This window comes from Engystomops pustulosus, chromosome 9 (assembly GCF_040894005.1).
Source record: "Engystomops pustulosus chromosome 9, aEngPut4.maternal, whole genome shotgun sequence".
NCBI lineage: Eukaryota > Metazoa > Chordata > Amphibia > Anura > Leptodactylidae > Engystomops > Engystomops pustulosus.
Window position 1 is genome coordinate 22,068,004 of NC_092419.1, and position 21,843 is coordinate 22,089,846.

Here is a 21,843-nt window from a genome sequence, read left to right on the forward strand (position 1 = left end):
CTATTTCCCTCCCTCTCTCTTCCTTTCTAATTTCCTTTCTTCCTGTCCTTTCCCCATAATCATCCTGTAAATGTTCCATTCCTTCTGGATATTTCCGGGTGACTATTTTAGTCTCTGGCTTCTCCTCTCTTTACAGAAGTTAAATTATTTTCCTGTTTGACAATAAAATATAATAAAACAATTGGAAAGTTTCTCATAAATCCAGTGGGAGGAGAGGTAATGACCCCCAGATGTGAGCGGACCCCCGCACTGATGTCTCACACATGATGGATGTTTTCAGTCTCTTGCTTTGTTGTTTGGGAGTCGGTAGAAATTTGTGAAATTGATTTATTGTTGTCGTCATGGAACTTAAAGTGAAACAATGTATCTTCTGTCCGTCATTAAGAAACATCTGTGGATCAGGGAGCACTCTACACCCAGGATTCAGAATACTGTGAGCCATTTCTATTCTCATGCCTCTCACTTTACCACTGATCCAGGGACACGGGGGCTCAATGGTCAATATTGTTACTTTGTTATTTCTTTGTGTTTTTTATATGTATATTTTCTTATATTTCTATGCAAAAACAAATAAATGTCACCTGTGAAGTTCAGCTGTGTGTTGGGATATGAAAGTTAGACTGTGAATGAATTACATAAGGGGGTGTCTACAGTTATGCCCCTTCACACAGCCTTCCACTACAGACTTTTAGGTGCAGAAGCTACTGTCCTCTTTGTATGTCTCTTATTCCAATAAGCACCCTAGGGCCATAGCTTTTTGAGTGTAGACAAAGCACCCAGGTTCCAGTGCTTGAGGGGGCTAAAAGACCCCCTGCACGTAAGAAGAAAACAGACGTTGAAGGGAACCTGTCACCAGGAGACCCATTTGTAGCACTCCCCCAGTCCCCACAGAACATAGTACATACTCTGCCAAAGTGACTAGGCACTCGTCCCCTGGGAGTGGCTGGAAAGGAGCAGTTCCCCCCACCCTTGGGAAACTGCTCCTCCATGTGACCTTTTCAAATATATGAATACACCCATCACTTGGCTTAGCGATGCCCCCTGCTCCTCTACAGCCAATCCCGAGTGTGGGGAGTTATTCATATATTTGAAAAGGACACATGGAGGAGCAGTTTCCCAAGGGTGGGGGGGAACTGCTCCTTTCCAGCCCCTCCCTATTGGCAACTGCCTAGTCACACAGCAGATGCTAATGAAAGGTACACTATAACATATCTTTTTTTTTCTGTACAACCTATTTTTCATACAAAAACACTTTGGCAGTGTATGTCCTATGCTCTGTGGGGACTGGGGGAGTGCTAAAAATGGGTCTCCTGGTGACAGGTTCCCTTTAAAGGGGTTTCCCAGTAAGTACACCTATGTCCTGTCCACGGTATGGCCTAATCACTGGGCGTCCAATCACTGAAATCCAACTTATATGGGTCTACAGAAGATACCTATCTCTGAGCAGGGAGGGAAGCGCTGTTTTCTCATGTGCACCACTTCTCCATTCATACAGTGAACTCTTATGATAATCAGGGTCTCCTGATTCTCCTGATAAGTCACCCCCTCCTTTTTCACCCTTTAACCTCTATTCAAGTATCTGGACTTTGCTGGAGGGAGACCACCAGGGCGGTACCTATCAAAGTCATCACAGTGTAGGTGACATCAGAGTAGAGTCGTTATGTGTAGGTCTTACAAATATTACGGGCCTGTTCTGATCCCCTATCCAGTCCCATATTTATCATCCTTGCTGCAGTCTTTGCGATCAGTCAGTTAATATTAAAGACTTTGGTCCCTTCCACTGCCATGGGCCCCCACATTGCTGACATAGACCCCACATAGCGCCACACCTCCACCTCCAGCAGCTCCGTCTCCTCCATAATTGGGATTTCTTTACTCTGACTTCTGATGAAGCATTTTTCCAGTCCAGCGAAGTAAATGCCAGTAAATCCCTAAAAATAGAAGGATGAGAAGATGAAGTCATCTGGTGCCAGGCACATTCCCCAAAATATCACTCATCACCCCAAACCTACAGCCAACACTGGAGTGGGTGAGATGTGTCACTGGAGATGAAGCCTCCTACCTGTCATACTGGAGGATCTTAAAAGAGAAGTTCGAGGACACAACGATTATTCAGTAAATATCAGAAGGTTATTATTATTAATATTAAGGTAAAACATCTAAGAATGAATTGAAGTTTATCCTCTCAGTCACATAAATTCAAGAAAGGACACAGAGGCTGCATCCTTTCTCGTTTTGGGCCAATGAGTCTGCATTCTCATATTCCATTTAGATTGTATTAGATTGTATTTCGGGAATCGCTCTGGAGATTGTGTCGCACGTGATCAGATTTTGGCTCATTGGCGCCGGCTTTCATGCAACAGAAATCAGGGTTGGGGTCATTAGATGTGATCTGACGGATTCAGACTAAGCGCGGGATTAAACATTTAAATTTGTGTCGCATCCAATGCACTGACATGCACTGGGAGGAAGATGGTGAACTCTGGCGGACCTGAGCGGGGAAGTGACACAAGCAGGAAATCGGGCGCACGATTTTCTTGAATCGCGGCAGATGTGCCTCCCGGCGGACATTCCGTATCAGGGATCGCGCAGGACCGGGTAAGTAAATGTGCCCCAATGGGTATGTGAGTGCATGTCTTGCAACATAATTAGAATTTTAAATCCCGCGCTTAGTCTGAATCAGTCTGGTTGTCCGACGGCCACCGATTTGTATCAAATGAAAGTCGGCCAAAATCTGATCGCATGCGCCAAAATCCTCTGCTAAATGTGGCACGGATCTGAAATTGTCGGACTATCCAACCAAAGTACGGCCGCAGGACCCTTAGTAAATGAGCCCCAATGTATCAATAGACTATGGCCCACGTATTACACAGCAGCAATTATTACACGTCGCACTCATTCTTTAGCGGATCTATATTTCTCGCTCCGTTGTTTGGAAATATCGCTGTTTATCAATGTGAAAACTGTTCTCCATCAATAAAAACAGGAAAAACAGAATGAGAAATCCAATCATAACTGATGTCGTTAGCGCGTTTGGTTCGCAGAGTGTTCTGCATCGACGCCTCATTTTCCTCATCCACAGATTTTATTACAGGCAGAGAAAATCTATAGGAAGAGGCTGAGCTGGGAAGTTTGTCCAGGACTCACGTGGTTAAAGTCGTGGATCTCCACCGCATTATCCGTGCCGTTCTCAGTCCGAAAAGTTTCAATTTTGTTGCGTGGATCGATCTCCATCAGGACCGTTGTCTTCTCACCCTCGCTGTAGAATTTGTATTCCACATCATAGACCTGCGGGAGACAAGGGGGAGAGACACGGAATCATCATGGAGGACAAGATTGTTTTATGGAGCCATTTTAAAATGCAATTTCAGCCGCGGTAATAAAAGCTGCAAGGACTTTATATAACAAATCAAAGGTTTTCTGCTGCTTCACCGAGTCATTAGAAACGAGAGATATTAATGGTAAAGGTACCGGCTGCCTGGTGTGTAGTAATCTATGGAAACTGCACCATTATACTGATAGGGGCGCATAGAGGTAGGAGCAGGGGGCCGTAGAGATAGCGAACCTGGGGCCATGACCAGTCCCAACCCCTGCACCATTATACTAATAGGCACCTATAGAGGTAGGATCAGGGGCCCATAGAGGTAGGAGCAGGGGCCCATTGAGATAGTGAACCTGGGGGTATGACCAGTCCCAACGCCTGCACCATTCTACTAATAGCCACCCATGGAGGTAGGATCAGGGGCCCATAGAGGTAGAGGACCTGGGGGCATGACTAGTCCCACCCCCTACACCATTTTACTAATAGGCACCTATAGAGGTAGGATCAGGGGCCCATAGAGGTAGGAGCAGGGGCCCATAGAGATAGCGAACCTGGGGGCATGACCAGTCCGTACCCCTGCACCATTCTACTAATAGGCACCCATGGAGGTAGGATCAGGGGCCCATAGAGGTAGCAAACCTGGGGGCATGACTAGTCCCACCCCCTACACCATTATACTAATAGGCACCCATAGAGGTAGGATCAGGGGCCCATAGAGGTAGTGAACCTGGGGGCATGACCAGTCCCACCCCTGCACTATAATACTAATAGGCGCCCTTAGAGGTAGGACCAGGTGCCCAAAAAGGTAGAGGACCTGGGCTATGACTGATCACACCCCTTGCACCACTATACAAATAGGCACCCATAGAGATTTGGGGGCCTGACCGGTCCCACCCGCTGCCCCATTATATAGTAATAGGGGCCCATGGAGGTAGAATACAGGACCCATAAAGGACCTAGGGACATGGCTGGAGCCACCCCTACTAATAGGGGCCCATATTGGTCTCCACTTTTTGAATCCTCAACGCAACATAATAACAATATCTGGAACCTGAAAAAATTGGGAATGTGTCATGTGACCACGGGAATGTGTCACAGGACTCGTCTCTCATAATCCCATTTAATACTCTAACAGCGGAAGAAACATGAAGAAAAACATCAGAAGATAAAACAAGAGACCACAAAGCTCCGAGATCTCTGCTGAATCAGCGCTGTAGCTGTGTACATAAAGCTTTATTGCCTTAAGGATGCAGCCACACGTCGCGGCTACTCCACGCCCCAGTAGCCTCTTTTCTCCACCTTTCTATCATTGCATCTACGGCGCGCAGCTCTTCGTTGCTGTGCACCCTTATCCGAATACCCGGCTTTCTGCGGGTGCGCAGCCACAACTCTGAGGCCGGGGCTACCGTGCTTGCGCAGATGCCGGGTACTCGGACGAGGACGCGCAGCTACGAAGATGCAATGGTAGGTGGAGAAAAGAGGTTACTGGGGCGTGGAGTTGCCGCGATGTGTAGCCTCATATATACATATATGCTGTGCTCATATATACAGGATAGGAGTAGTAGTACTGTGCTGTGTCCATATATACAGGATAGGAGTAGTAGTACTGTGCTGTGTCCATATATATAGGATAGGAGTAGTAGTACTGTGCTGTGCCCATATATACAGGATAGGAGTAGTAATACTGTGCTGTGCTCATATATACAGGATAGGAGGAGTAGTAGTACTGTGCTGTGCCCATATATACAGGATAGGAGTAGTAGTACTGTGCTGTGCTCATATATACAGGATAGGAGTAGTAGTATTGTGCTGTGCCCATATATACAGGATAGGAGTAGTAGTAGTACTGTGCTGTGCCCATATATACAGGATAGGAGGAGTAGTAGTACTGTGCTGTGCCCATATATACAGGATAGGAGGAGTAGTACTGTGCTGAGCTCATATATACAGGATAGGAGTAGTAGTATTGTGCTGTGCTGATATATACAGGATAGGAGTAGTAGTGCTGTGCTGTGCTCATATATACAGGATAGGGGTAGTAGTACTGTGCTGTGCCCATATATACAGGATAGTAGTAGTACTGTGCTCTGCTCATATATACAGGATAGGAGTAGTAGTACTGTGCTGTGCTCATATATACAGGATAGGAGTAGTAGTACTGTGATGTGCTCATATATACAGGATAGGAGTAGTAGTACTGTGCTGTGCCTATATATACAGGATAGGAGTATTAGTACTGTTCTGTATCCATTTATACAGGATAGAAGTAGTAGTACTGTGCTGTATCCATATATACAGGATAGGAGTAGTAGTACTGTGCTGTACCCATATATACAGCATAGGACTAGTAGTACTGTGCTGTGCTCATATATACAGGATAGGAGTATTAGTACTGTGCTGTGCTCATATATACAGGATTGGAGTATTAGTACTGTGCTGTGCTCATATATACAGGATACGAGTAGCAGTACTGTGCTGTACCCATATATACAGCATAGGACTAGTAGTACTGTGCTGTGCTCATATATACAGGATTGGAGTATTAGTACTGTGCTGTATCCATATATACAGGATAGGAGTAGTAGTACTGTGCTGTACCCATATATACAGCATAGGACTAGTAGTACTGTGCTGTGCTCATATATACAGGATAGGAGTATTAGTACTGTGCTCATATATACAGGATAGGAGTAGCAGTACTGTGCTGTGCCTATATATAGGATAGGAGTATTAGTACTGTGCTGTGCCTATATATAGGATAGGAGTAGTAGTAGTACTGTACTGTGTCCATATATACAGGATAGGAGTAGTAGTACTCTGCTGTGCCCATATATACAGGATAGGAGTAGTAGTACTGTGCTGTGCTCATATATACAGGATAGGAGTAGCAGTACTGTGCTGTGCCTATATATAGGATAGGAGTATTAGTACTGTGCTGTGCCTATATATAGGATAGGAGTAGTAGTAGTAGTACTGTGCTGTGCTCATATATACAGGATTGGAGTATTAGTACTCTGCTGTGCCCATATATACAGGATAGGAGTAGTAGTACTGTGCTGTGCCCATATATACAGGATAGGAGTAGTAGTACTGTGCTGTGCCCATATATACAGGATAGGAGTAGTAGTACTGTGCTGTGCCCATATATACAGGATAGGAGTAGTAGTACTGTGCTGTGCCCATATATACAGAATAGGAGTAGTAGTACTGTGCTGTGCCTACATATACAGAATATGAGTAGTAGTACTGTGCTGTACCCATATATACAGGATATGAGTAGTAGTACTGTGCTGTGCCCATATATACAGAATATGATTAGTAATACTTTGTTGGCATATATATGCAGGATAGGAGTAGGACTACTGTGTTGTTCTTATATACATATACAGAATAAGAGTAGTAGTACTGTGCTGTACCACATATGCAGGATAGGAGTAGTAGTAAAGTGCTGTGTCTAAATATATAGGATAGTAGTAGTACTGTGCTGTGTCCATATATACAGGATAGGAGTAGTAGTACTGTAATGTGCTTATATATGCAGGATAGGAGTAGCAGTACAGTGCTGTGTCCATATACATACACAGAATAGGAGCAGTAGTATTATGCTGTACCATATATACACGATAGGAGTAGTAGTACCGTGCTGTGCCTATATACATATACAGAATAGGAGCAGTAGTATTATGCTGTACCATATACAGGATAGGAGTAGTAGTATTGTTTCTCTGTGACTAGTTGCTCTCTCATGTGTTATCTTGTGTTGATGCCGAGTTCTTCCTAGACTATTGGTAGTAAACCCATTAACACTTAATAACTATGAAAGTGCACTTTTGGCCATCATAATAACCAAACTACCACGGAGGCAGTAATAACGGAGGCAGAGGCTTATTGTTGGGTGTAAAACGGTCACAGCATATTTTAATGGCACATCCTTGTGCATCGTTGCAATGCCACAGCCTACCTGAGTATTGTTGCTGCCCATGTCCATCCCTTTATGAGCACAATGTACCCTGTAACATCTGATGGCTACTTTCAGCAGGATAATGCGCCATGTCATAAAGCTGGAATCATCTCAGACTGGTTTCTTGAACATGACAATGAGGTCACTGGACTCAAATGGCCTCCACAGTCACCAGATCTCAATCCAATAGAGCATCTTTGGGATGTTGTGGAACGGGAGATTCGCATCATGGATGTGCAGCCGACAAATCTGCGGCAACTGTGTGATGCCATCATGTCAATATGGACCAAAATCTCTGAGGAGCTTCCAGCACCTTGTTGTATCTATGCCACGAAGAATTGAGGCAGTTCTGAAGGCAAAAGGGGGTCCAACCCGTTACTAGCATGGTGTACCTAATAAAGTGGCCGGTGAGTGTATATAAGTATATTAAATCCAACATAACATAGCAGCAACAGAGAACAATACAATTGAATATAAACACTCAAAAATAAAAAAAAAGGGAGGGAAGCTTGAGATGAAGTTCAAAGAGGCCGAACCCTAGACCACTTCCCCCTTTTATACCCTAAAGCAGTGATGGCGAACCTTTTAGTGGCCAAGTGCCCAAATTGCAACCCAAAACCCCCCTTATTTATTGTCTGGTACCAACCAAAAGCAATAACTTATTGCTGCCTGTTCTTCAACAACTTTCAATCATATTGGCCTCCAGAGGACAAGATGGAAAATTTGGATCATTTTAGCTTCTTTCCAGTGTCCCTCTGTACACAGACAATTGTGGGGCCAGCAGAAGCTCCTCCAAAGATATTTCAGCCCCGTCTACTCATTATCCTTCTTCCTGCAGTGGTGTGCTGGGGCAATGGCTCGGGTGCCCACAAAAAGGGCTCTGAGTGCCACCCGTGCCATAGGTTCGCCACCACTGCCCTAAAGTGACTGCTGGGAGGGTTAAGGAGAAAACTCTGAATCATGGGAAACAGAACACCCCACCCCTTCCTAAAGTACATAATTAACCCCTTTTATACCTGAGAAAAACTATGGACACCAACAGTCTGTGTGCACCCTTCTTATTCAGTCGGGAGTACACTTCATGTATGGCAGTGATCCATGTTTGCTTCGTGGTGCAGGTGCCGTCTATTCTGCACCGGATGATTGACAGTCGTCATGGTAGTTGTACATCTGTTCTCCATGATTGCCGGGGGCCTGCTCGTCCGTTCTGGATCTCTGGTTATAGACAGTGTGTACCCTGGATGAATTGGGAGTTTGCACCCCTCCTCTGCCTCCTGATGCAATTACAGTCTCTAAACAGGTTCTGGTTCTGTGATGTGACTTCATTAGAAGGAGATTACAAATTAATTCGACAAATAAAAACAGCTTGTTCTGCGCCTCGGGTGATGGCTGATGGATACGAATCACATGCATCTCCATGTCTGACAATCTCCTTATCAGACGCTCAGAGACGTCCCGCCGACCCCCCACCACATTGTAAGTACATAACCCAGCGCTCCAGAGAGACGGGGGCTATCCCCACACAGCTGTCCCGGATGCAGGTATCATCCCCCCAGCACCGGTTATTAATTGTCAGGATGAGATAGGATGGAGACAGGAAAGTGTTTCTGAAGGCGATGGTCATGGAGTGTGCGTATAGATGTAGCAGAGCCGAATCTGTCACATGTAACATGTGTTTAGTGGCCTGACTATATAGGTACCCTGGTATTGTTTGCTCTAGTGTCCCCAGAATTTTTGAGTCTACTCTATAGACACAGGAGCTCATTTACTAAGGGTCTCCGGACGCACTTTCGTCGGACTTCCCAATGTTTTTGGGTTTTGTGCGTCTTGAACAGGTATTTAACTGGGTATTGTGTCGCACGCGATTGGATTGCGGCACAGCTGCGCTGCTTCCATATGACAGAAGTCAGGGGGGCGTGGCCGTTGGATGATCCAACTGACTCTGGTCTGAGCGCGGGATTTAACTTTCAAATTGTGTCACAAGACAATGCACTTACATGCACCAGGCAGAAGAAGGTGAACTCTGTTGGACCTGAGCGGGGAAGCGACACATGCAGGATATCAGGCACACGATCTTAGTGAATTGCGGCACAGTGCATGATCTTCGGACAATGGGGCACATTTACTAAGGGTCTGATCAGCGCATTTTCGTTGGGTTTCCAGACTTTTTACCGTTTCGCACTGAATTGCCCTGGGTTTTTTGGCGCACGGGATCGGATTATGGCGCATTGGCGCCGGCTTGCATGTAACACAAATTGGGGGGCGTTGACGTTGGACAACCCGACTGATTCGGACAAACCGCGGAATTCAAAAACCAAATTGTGTGGCAAGATCAGCACTTGCATACACCGAGAAGAAGAAGGTGAACTCCGGCGGACCTCAGTGGGGAGGCGACACATGCAGGAAATTGGACGCATGATCTTAGTGAATCGCGGCAGACTTGAATCCTCGTCGGACAACGCACCGCGGGAATCGCAACGGGACAGGTAAGTAAATGTGCCCCATTGACTTTTGATTATCTAGCACGTGCAGGGTAATTTCTGCAACCGCACAACCCCTTCAGTTGCATTAATTATTATCACAGTAATGAAGAACACAAGACTTTAGTGTTAAAAATACAAAAATATTGTAACTATAAAAAAAAAATTTGAAACAATAAAAATGATGAAAGTGTAAAATACTCAAAATGGAAAGAAAAGTTAACATGATTAATGATTTAAAAATATAAAAAACTAAATTCTCCAAAACTATTCCAAGTTATCCAATGGTAAAAACACGAATAAACATTGAAATGGCCAAGGTGAAAAACAAAAATTCACTACACTGGCGGAGACAACAATGTGCAGGACTCCTTCGGCTTCTCCTCTGTGAGGACCATCTATGGTACAATGTTTTCGGCCTATAGACGGCCGTTGATGGCTTCGCAGAGGAGACTTGTGTGTGATTTACTTCATCTTCTGAAGCTCTTAGTGAAATTATCCGCTAATCACTTTCCATTTCTCGGCTCCTTCCGTCTCTTTTGAAGGCCGTTCCCGGTGCGGCAGACATTGTAATATCCGTGACCTTGCCGCTGACCTCCTGCTCCATGCAGATCTCTGATATACACTTGGCAGAAAAGCCATTATATCTCTACAATCAGCGCGGCGGAGGTGAGCGCCAATTACAGGACAAAGACACCGAGTGGCAAGAACTTCTAAATGGCCAAATTGTGCAGCTACAGCAAGAAGGACGCCATAATTACCGGAAACGTACCACTTCTTACTATTATTTTCGTTTTTGAGGAGAAGGTAAATTTAGGGAATAATGTGACAATCAGATTTCATTTTCTTAACCAGTGAGAAGCGTAAACTGAATAGAATCGCTTTAGTAGATGGCGACATCAGTGCTCGGGCTTCAAGGTTACGGATGTTACGATTCTGCGACATTAACCTCTTAAATATCCTCATTTAGTTCCATGTCCTCATTTAGGAAGTTAAGTCACATACCACATGTTATCCATCACCTGCTCAGGATAATTTGCAGTTATGCTAAATTCTGTAAAAACCAGGGTCATAGGAGGCAACTGGGCGCAGAAGATAAAAGGGCAACAAGAAGTGACGCAAATCCTCAGGCACCTGCTCCGTACCTCCAGCTGTTGTTACATCTGTGTCCTTGTCTAAAGGTTGTGGATTTAGTTAGGGATATTCCTGGTGTGGGGAGTGAGGGGTAAAGGGACATTAGTATTGGAGATGACGAAGATGAGAAATTTCTCCCAAAAAAAATTCTTTAACTGAGTCACCAATTTTTTTTTTATTGATTGTTCTGAACTAGGAAATTCTGGAAGCCCTACCGGACCTTCTGGAGTCCTTACTCATGCATTGCCCTGTTTTCCCAAAACAAGAAAGCTTTTAAAAAGTAGTGCCCCTTCCCTCCCATTGCCTTGACTAGTCTAGGGACCTGGAACCTCCTGATCCCAGACTTCAAGGACGACGAGGATGAAGTATCAGATCCAGGAGGTCCGACAAGGCTTCCACGACCTCCTGGTCTCAGAACGTTGCTAAAAAAGTTGGATTGAGATTCTTACGGCATCAAATTTTTTAGAAAATTTGGTTCAAATTCTATTTGATCCAATTGGATTTTTCCTCTCTTATTGCTACTATAGCCAGGTTCATAGTGGGAATATTACTATTATATGGAGGTATTTTACTACTAATGGGGGCTCAGGGGGGCAAAAAACGTGGCACATTTCATGTGCGTTATGGTAACTGCGCATACAAATACACATGGAAGGTTTTAGGAGGACGTCCTGCGCCTTACAGCAAACAATGAGTGAATTGTCCTCACATAACAGTAAGAATAACATAAGGGATGAGAAACACTAATTAGCTGTGTATTCGCTCGCGATGGTCGCGCTGTTCACCCCCAATGATATCAGTAGTTATTTTTGGCTAAAATGAGATTGTAAGAATAGTGGAGACTGTGACTGTCTCTCACCTGCTACAATCTGTGATCAGCGTGAAATGTGTTACAATCCGCCGTAAACTCCGCTAGGTGCGTCGTAGTCATAGAGTGTGGACAGCTGGGTGACAACCAATACAGGAGATGTCACAAATCATCAGAAATGTGTTGTATCACCGCACAGTGGAGGCTTCCTGGAGTTGTAACCCAGCTTTCCCAGAAGACTGAGATGCTAATTGTTCCTTTCATTCTAAACTGTTATTCAGGAGTCTAAGAAAGTTATGTTTTTATCAGGATTGCAGATTCTCCAACTACACTAGGGACATGTCCTCACACTGCTGTGCTCTGTGCTTTCTACAGCTGGTGATATTGGGGCACATTTACTAAGGGTCCGAACGCTGCACTTTCGTCGGGTTTCCTGAATATTCACTTTTTGCACCAAATTGCCCCGGGATTTTGGCGTACGCGATCGGATTTTGGCACAACAGCTCCGGCTTTCACGCGACAGAAATCGGGGGGCGTGGCCGTCGGACAACCCGACTGATTCGGAAAAAACGCGGAATTTAAAAAACTATTTGAGTCGCAAGATCAGCACTCATATACACCGGGAAGAAGAAAGTGAACTCCGGCGGACCTCAGCACAGCAGTGACACTTGCAGGATATCGGACCGTAGTCCGTAGTAGACTACGGACCGTAGTCAATCCCAGCAGACCCGAATCCTCGTTGGACAATGCTCCGCGGGATCGCTACTGGAACGGGTAAGTAAATGTGCCCCATTGTCTCTGGAGAGATGTGTAATCAAACATTTGTGTGTGTTGTTAGTAGCAGCAGGACTGTGAAATATGGACTAATATTATAGGATTGTACCTCTCCAAGAGCACTGGGCGTGTCCTCACACTGCTGTGCTCTGTGCTTTCTGCAGACAGTGTAAGATATTGTCCTTGGAGAGATTTATAATCAGACCTTCTATTACAGTATTTGCTATTTTTCTGGAATTAAGAAAACTGAGTCAGAACCCACAAATCCCTTAGTACTGTAACATTGGAGGTACCCAGCTTTACCCTCCCCTGGTTTTGCAGTATACAGGATGCCATTCAGGAGTGTGGGAAAGTTTGGTGTCTCCTCTGCATCTGACGTCTTATATAATGGTAAATCCCTTATTTCGCCATCTGTCCTTCAAACATTTTTTACACATATATTTTTTTGTATTTTAATCTTTTTGTTTTTCCCAATTCCACCTAAAACATATAAATAAGTAACATTTTCTAGGAGAGATATTTCCGTTGCTGTCAGTGATCAGCTCCGTCTGTGGTTGTGCACAGCTTCATCACTGACCCCGAGACGAATATTTGAAGAAACTGGCGCAATCCAAGCAGATAATGGATACAATCTGCAGGACGCAATGCGAAACTCAGAGACACTGGGCCAGTGCAGTCTGTACTCAGTGCAGTGTCATGTGGAGTGTGCAGGGGGCGCCAGAGTCATCAGAACTGGTGCCAGGTCTTCATGTTTCTGGCGCCCCCTGCTGCTTGGTGAGTGGGCAACTTTTTTTTAAATTCACTTTGTTTAAGCTCCAGAATTGTGCCACATGCCAGTAATAAATATGGCGCGGGCTCGGACTCAGCAGTAACAGATGCTTTTGGTCCACATTTTTTCTGTCTTGTCAGACACGGAGCTTCACTCTGAATAGTAAAGCATTGAGTATATTTCTTGCATCTCTGCCATAGCTCTGCACAGCCAGGAAGAACCTGCTGTACTCAACACTGTGTGGGGCCCCTTGATCTGTGGGGCTCCTTGCAGTTGCATGGATTGCATAATGGGCAGGACAGCCACGGAGGTGACCCGGTTGTAGGGACACAAAGGCTGCGCTCACCTATAACAAGACATAAGAGAGTACCACATGATAGGTGGAGGCAGGACCTTACAGGCTAATGATCCAGGACCTTACATCCTAATCACCCAGGACCTTACATCCTAATCACCCAGGACCTTACATCCTAATCACCCAGGACCTTACATCCTAACCATCCAGGACCTTACATCCTAACCATCCAGGACCTTACATCCTAACCATCCAGGACCATGCATCCTAATCATATCAGGACCTTACATCCTAACCATCCATTTAGGACCTTACATCCTAACCATCCAGGACCTTAGATCTTAACCATCCAGGACCATACATCCTAATCATATCAGGACCTTACATCCTAACCATCTAGGTTCTGACATCCTAATCATCCAGGACCTTACATCCTAGGCATCCAGGACCTTACATACTAATTATCCAGGACCTTACATCCCAACCATCAAGGTCCTTATGTCCTAACCATCCAGGGCCTGACATTGCAACAATCTAGACCATACATCCTAACCATCCATGACCAAACATCCTAACCACACAGGACCTGACATCCTAACCATCAAGGTCCTTACATCCTAACCATCCTGGACCTTACATCCTAACAATCAAGGACCTTACATCCTAACCATCCAGGACCTTACACCCTAACCATCCAGGACCTGACATCCTAACCATCCAGGACCTTACATCCTAACCATCCAGGACCTTACATCCTAACCATCCAGGACCTTACACCCTAACCATCCAGGACCTGACATCCTAACCATCCAGGACCTTACACCCTAACCATCCAGGACCTTACATCCTAACCATCCAGGACCTTACATCCTAACCATCCAGGACCTTACATCCTAACCATCCAGGACCTTACATCCTAACCATCCAGGACCTTACACCCTAACCACCCAGGACCTGAAATCCTAACCATCCAGGACCTGACATCTTCACCATCCAGGACCTGACATCCTAACCATCCAGGACCTTATATCCTAACCATCCATGACCTTACACCCTAACCATCCAGGACCTTACACCCTAACCATCCAGGACCTGACATCTTCACGATCCAGGACCTGACATCTTCACCATCCAGGACCTTACATCCATGGTATTGCAGTATTTTTAATAATTCCGCCCCTAAAGGAGGAAAATATAACAAATTTTACTGACCTTGAAATATCCAATAAATCCTTTCTATAGAACCCAGCACTTCCTATAGAATCCTCCGCTGTAAGGGACGTCTAGACTGGTATATAAATATATAGGATTATTCTGCCAACCCGGAACCTTCACCCACAGATGGTTTTATTAAATACAGAATTAGGAGACCGGGCTGAACATTTGGAGAAATACTTGGAGTCTGAGAAAATCCCACAAATGTTCTCAGGTCCCTCAGTCTTGGCACAAAGTAGATTTTATATATTTCCAGTGTGTCCCTGGCTACACCCTGCCGGGCACCACATCTGCCCACAGGGACATACACAGGGGCATCAGCTGCAGACCATGTGCTACTAGTGACATCCCAGAATATTCTATAAGGCTGTGACATCACTGTGTGTATTATCCCTGTACTGTGACATCACTGTGTGTACTATCCCTGTACTGTGACATCACTGTGTGTATTAATCCCTGTACTGTGACATCACTGTGTGTATTGCCCCTATACTGTGACATCACTTTGTGTATTATCTCTGTACTGTGACATCACTGTGTGTATTATCCCTGTACTGTGACATCACTGTGTGTATTATCCCCTGTACTGTGATATCCCTGTGTGTATTATCCCTGTACTGTGACATCACTGTGTGTATTATCCCTGTACTGTGACATCACTGTGTGTATTATCCCTGTACTGTGACATCACTGTGTGTATTATCTCTGTACTGTGACATCACTGTGTGTATTGCCCCTATACTGTGACATCACTTTGTGTATTATCTCTGTACTGTGACATCACTGTGTGTATTATCCCTGTACTGTGACATCACTGTGTGTATTATCCCCTGTACTGTGATATCCCTGTGTGTATTATCCTTGTACTGTGACATCACTGTGTGTATTTTCCCTGTACGGTGACATCACTGTGTGTATTATCTCTGTACTGTGACATCACTGTGTGTATTATCCTTGTACTGTGACATCACTGTGTGTATTTTCCCTGTACAGTGACATCACTGTGTATATTATCTCTATACTGTGACATCACTGTGTATTATCCCTGTACTGTGACATCACTGTGTGTATTATCTCTATACTGTGACATCACTGTGTGTATTATCCCTGTACTGTGACATCACTGTGTGTATTATCCCTGTCCTGTGACATCACTGTGTATTATCCCTGTACTGTGACATCACTGTGTGTATTATCTCTGTACTGTGACATCACTGTGTGTATTATCCTTGTACTGTGACATCACTGTGTGTAATACCCCTGTACTGTGACATCACTGTGTATATTATCTCTGTACTGTGACATCACTGTGTGTATTATCCCTGTACTGTGACATCACTGTGTGTATTATCCCTGTACTGTGACATCACTGTGTGTATTATCCCTGTACTGTGACATCACTGTGTGTATTATCTCTGTACTGTGACATCACTGTGTGTATTATCCCTGTACTGTGACATCACTGTGTGTATTATCTCTGTACTGTGACATCACTGTGTGTATTATCCCTGTACTGTGACATCACTGTGTGTATTATTTAAGTTCTGTGACATCACTGTGTGTATTATCCCTGTACTGTGACATCACTGTGTGTATTATTTATGTTCTGTGACATCGCTGTGTGTATTATTTATGTTCTGTGACATTGCTGTGTGTATTATCCCTGTACTGTGACATCACTGTGTGTATTATCCCTGTACTGTGACATCACTGTGTGTATTATCCCTGTACTGTGACATCACTGTGTGTATTATCTCTGTACTGTGACATCACTGTGTGTATTATCCCTGTACTGTGACATCACTGTGTGTATTATCTCTGTACTGTGACATCACTGTGTGTATTATCCCTGTACTGTGACATCACTGTGTGTATTATTTAAGTTCTGTGACATCACTGTGTGTATTATCCCTGTACTGTGACATCACTGTGTGTATTATTTATGTTCTGTGACATCGCTGTGTGTATTATTTATGTTCTGTGACATTGCTGTGTGTATTATCCCTGTACTGTGACATCACTCTGTGTATTATCCCTGTACTGTGACATCACTGTGTGTATTATCCCTGTACTGAGACATCACTGTGTGTATGATACCTGTACTGTGACATCACTGTGTGTATTATCACTGTACTGTGATATCACTGTGTGTACTATCCCTGTACTGTGACATCACTGTGTGTATTACCCCTGTACTGTGACATCACTGTGTGTATTATCCCTGTACTGTGACATCACTGTGTGTATTATCTCTGTACTGTGACATCACTGTGTGTATTATCCCTGTACTGAGACATCACTGTGTGTATGATACCTGTACTGTGACATCACTGTGTGTATTATACATTATGTACAGGATATGCTGATTATTCTGTCCTCGCTCACATCATTACGTTATTGTCAGGATTTCTTGTGGCTCAGGGTAAATATTCTGGATGGTTACAGGAGAATTTTCTGTTCCTGCAGTTTCCATCAGCGGTGGAGAAAAATGTCAGCAGAGAATTTGCTTTGCTTGGAATTTGTAGAATCCAAATTTGTCAGTGATTTCCAGCGGTTCCCATCCTCCTCCTCCGTCTCCTCCCACTACGGATCCAGATTGTGTGTAAATAACAGACCCCGACCTGAGGAGTCAGCATGCACATTACCCAACATGCACTGCACAAGCCGAAATGTTTTGTCCTGCTGTTTCCTTTTTTGGTTCATTAAGGGGCTCTGGTAGTTCTGACATTTCCTCTATCTATAGGATAATTGTAGAAGTTCCACAACTGAAAACTCCCCCCCACCGCCCGACCCACCGAATACAAGGTGAAGGGTCCAACGTGCACCATATGAATGGATCAGTGTACAGAACACAGATATTACACCTACTCCTATATAACTGGATGGAGAGGCACAGGGCACACAAATGTCTACCACATGATGAGTGGGGGTCCGAGAGATGGACCCCACTGATCAGACAGCTGTCCCCTATACACATTATAGTAGTCAGACCCCAATGATCACGAGAATCCTGTCTGTGCCCTGTATGAATGGAGCAGCAGAAGACGAGGCCATCTGTAGCACAATGGAATAAAGTGCTAATGCTGTGAATATGGAGCACTTGGGACTCCCAACCCCAAAAATCAGACCCTATCAACTCAAAACCTGGAGTAGCTGGACTTCCCCTTTAAACATATCCACTGTAAAGCTGTTCATGGACATGTGACTGCTGTGACCCCATTACATTATGTATTGGGGGACCCAAGATGTTGGATTTGATGTATATATATATATATATATATATATATATATATATATATATATATATATATATATATATATATATATGTTCCCAAACCTCCTAGATTATAGAGGAAGGACTACAGGCCAAGTTGTGTTACTGCACCTTTAACTCACTTGAGCGGGAGCTGAGCTGCAGTGACACAACTTGACCACTATACAGAGAGTGGGGCTGTACCTCAGGCCATATACTCTATGATGATCCCCGTAGCTATGCTCATCTAACTTTTGGGAATGCCAGGGAGAAGGTTATCAATATCAAGAGACTGGACATCCCCTTTAACAAGTATAATCCTACAATCTCAGGTAATCTGTGTGCTGGTCCTACGTGGCACCGCACACTCTATTTTCCATGAGATTCTGGCAGGAGGATAGAAACTTCTGGAAAAGCCATTGGTCCCCCTGGAGGCAGCAGGTAATGTGAAGCGCGTCGGGGAGCAGATATTTCCGCGTGTGCACGTTCTGCCATAAAACTTTATGGAGTCGTTTTACTGGAACATTTCTCATAGGTTTCAACTTCTCTCCCGTTTACTAGACATTTGGAGAATTTTAAATATCGGCTCAGTAATTGCTGAAATATTTCAGGTACAAAAAAAAGGAAGAAAATATGTAATTTATTCTTGTGTCGTCTTCAACCGCAGAGGTAGAAGATGCACTGGGGCCCCGGTACCTGCAGGGGCCACTATTACCTCTGCCACATAAGAAGATGCCAGGATTATATATGATACATTGTATCCTGCTGCTGGGAAAGCCATAAGACATATCACACAGCTGTAGAGGTAGAAGATGCACTGGGGCCCCAGTACCTGCAGGGGCCACTATTACCTCTACCACATAAGAAGATGCCAGGATTGTACATGATACATTGTATCCTGCTACAGGGAAATCCATAAGACTTCTCACATAACTGCAGAGGAAGAAGATGCACTGGGGCCCCGGTACCTGCAGGGGCCACCATTACCCCTACCACATAAGAAGATGCCAGGATTATACATGATACATTGTATCCTGCTGCTGGGGAAGACATAAGACATCTCACACAGCTGTAGAGGAAGAAGATGCACTGGGGCCCCAGTACCTGCAGGGGCCACCATTACCTCTGCCACATAAGAAGATGCCAGGATTATACATGATACATTGTATCCTGCTGCTGGGGAAGCCATAAGACATCTCACACAGCTGCAGAGGAAGTAGATGCACTGGGGCCCCGGTACCTGCAGGGGCCACTATTACCTCTGCCACATAAGAAGATGCCAGGATTATACAGGATACATCGTATCCTGCTGCTGGGGAAGGCCATAAGACTTCTCACATAGCTACAGAGGGGACCAGGGGGTGCAGGTTTACCTGGATTGGGATGAAAACCTGCGCCCTCTCTGTCTCACCCAGTGGGTGCAAGTCCAATTCCCAATCTCTTCCGCTCTGCTCACAGTAGGAGAAGGAAGAGGTGACACCTGGAGGATGAGGAGAGTGGGGCCCGGGCATTACCAAGGGGTAGAGTCAGATATTGGGGGGGAGACAAAACTTGAGTTCCACAACACCCATTGTGTGAATGAAGTCAAACCATCAGTATTTGGCCCATAAATATATCAAAAGGTAACTAGTAAAGCCAAAAAAAGCTATTTAATAAATATAGCTTAGAACAATGTACAAAAACTAGAAAAACCCCACTAATACCTCATTGCTCCATTGGGTTCCAGCTTTACCTGGGTCCCCCGCTGGTCTCTACTGAGAAGACCAAAGGTGACATCACTGCAGGAGCCAGAGCTGGACCACCCCTTTAATACCCCTTTAAATTAGGATTATTAATAATTACTGTGATAGTTGCACACTGCAGCATCCAGAGCCCCTATGGCTACATACAGGGCAGGGGGCACTCAGTGGTGCCATATGGTGCCCATGTGAGGAGCTGAGATATGTCATTAGTTGGAACCCAAAAACTTAATTGGGCATCATACAACTTAAATAAAAAGTGCAATTGGGTTCGACAACAAATTCTGGATAAATAATATTAAGGATTTTTATTATTAGGAGCCCCCCTCCTAATAATAAAAATCCTTAATATTAAGGGGGGGTTTAGATAATAATATAAAGCCCCAATAAAAAAGGTCAATAATATTCCAAAAAATAACAAAATTGAAATACTGGTAAGAATAATGTTATGATGATGATGATGACAATAATAATAATAAAAAATATTATTATATAGTAAAATATTACATTTTAAATTTTGTATAAAATTTTCCTATAGTAAAACCCTTTAAATAATCTCTCACCTTTTCTGGCGTCTGTTTCCAAAAGTCCTTCACAAAAAACAGCAGCAGGAGAAGTGTCAGGATCAGGAGTAAACTCACAGACAGAGCCAGGATTGCACATTTTTTGAAATTCCTTTTTTTTGGTTTTGATAATTCTCCCTTAAAAAATAAAAAAATAAAATAAAACACATCTCTGCTTTATGTAAATATTTGGCCACTTTGCAACAATTTATTCTATCAAGGAAACAATGTATCAAATTATAACTTATTACATTTAAAAATATATTGAAATAAATAAAGAGAAGTAAAAAATTACATTTTGTGTGCGGTTCTCCTCCAGATTTTCATCCTTCTTCATATTTGCTATGGAGACAGTGTGCAGGGCAGGGATAGATGGGGAGCAGTAGCTCGTATTGTGAAATTTCAACTGAGCGGCTGGTCCAGGACCACGGGAGGGGAATTGTATTTCACTGGCTTAATGATCTGCCATTCCTGACTTTTTTTTTTCTTTTTACTACTTTTTTTTTTTGTTGCCAGGGGTGTAATTTTCTCCAGCATTAGGAAATTTCTTCATTTTTAACACATGTATTTACTAGGGTTAGGAAATAAATACAGTATAGAGATAGTTGAACAGTCTAAAAAACATTCTTTATAATTTACATAAATATTTTTTAATTAAATTTTTTCTTTATAAATTCTGCTAGAAGCAGCATACGATTCATTTAGATTAGGTCTTTGGAGCCGTTGGAGAAGGGGAAGGCTGGGGATAACCCATGGATGATCCTTTTCCATCACTACTTGGTAGGCAGATGCATTGCTTCCCTTCTACTGTTAGCAATATTGGGGTTAAACACAGCACCTGTGTCCTGGGTGACTCCAGACATCCATAATATATATATATATATATATATATATAAATAAAGTAAAAAGCGGGCAGCACTCCATGGTTCAAAATTTCAAAATAAAAGGTGAACTTTATTGAACAAGTGGCGACGTTTCGGTGTGTAACACCTTCATCAAAGGTTTGATGAAGGTGTTACACACCGAAACGTCGCCACTTGTTCAATAAAGTTCACCTTTTATTTTGAAATTTTGAACCATGGAGTGCTGCCCGCTTTTTACTTTATTTATCTACAAGAGGATCAAGCCAGAACCTTTGTGGGCGCTGCACCCCTCCTTATTAGGAGTCCATAAGATTGTGCTGACTTGGATTTTACTTCTTCTATATATATATATATATATATATATATATATATATATATATGGGTTTTACATTCAGTAACCAGGGGATCAAGTGACCCTCTAGTAACACTGTAATCTCCCCTGATGTCTGGCAGCATAAGTATCATAAATCCTCCCCCTGCTCTGTTAGTGTAGCAGAAGTTACTGTTAAGAAGTAGCAGCCGGTCAGTATATAGTCCAGTAATGGAAGCTATGGAGAACAATGTGGCAGATACAGTGTTCTCCTACTACACGTCTGTATCACCGAGACTAAGGAGAGATACAGGAGATTTACTCCATTCCCAGCTCTACAATCAAGGAAAATGTCAC

General features: G+C 43.8%; 1 protein-coding gene across 1 annotated transcript in view; it reads right to left on the bottom strand.

Moving 5' to 3' along the window:
* TNMD (tenomodulin) overlaps positions 1–20,746 on the bottom strand; it is a 33,371-nt gene extending 12,625 nt beyond the window's left edge. The window contains exons 1-4 of the mRNA XM_072123496.1: positions 20,609–20,746; positions 20,314–20,451; positions 3,148–3,288; positions 1,830–1,931 (exon numbers count right to left, since the gene is read on the bottom strand). Of these exons, the coding sequence (XP_071979597.1) occupies positions 1,830–1,931; positions 3,148–3,288; positions 20,314–20,451; positions 20,609–20,650 (423 nt within the window). The 5' untranslated portion in view covers positions 20,651–20,746. The remainder of the gene's footprint in view (positions 1–1,829; positions 1,932–3,147; positions 3,289–20,313; positions 20,452–20,608) is intronic.
* Positions 20,747–21,843: the final 1,097 nt, after the last annotated feature.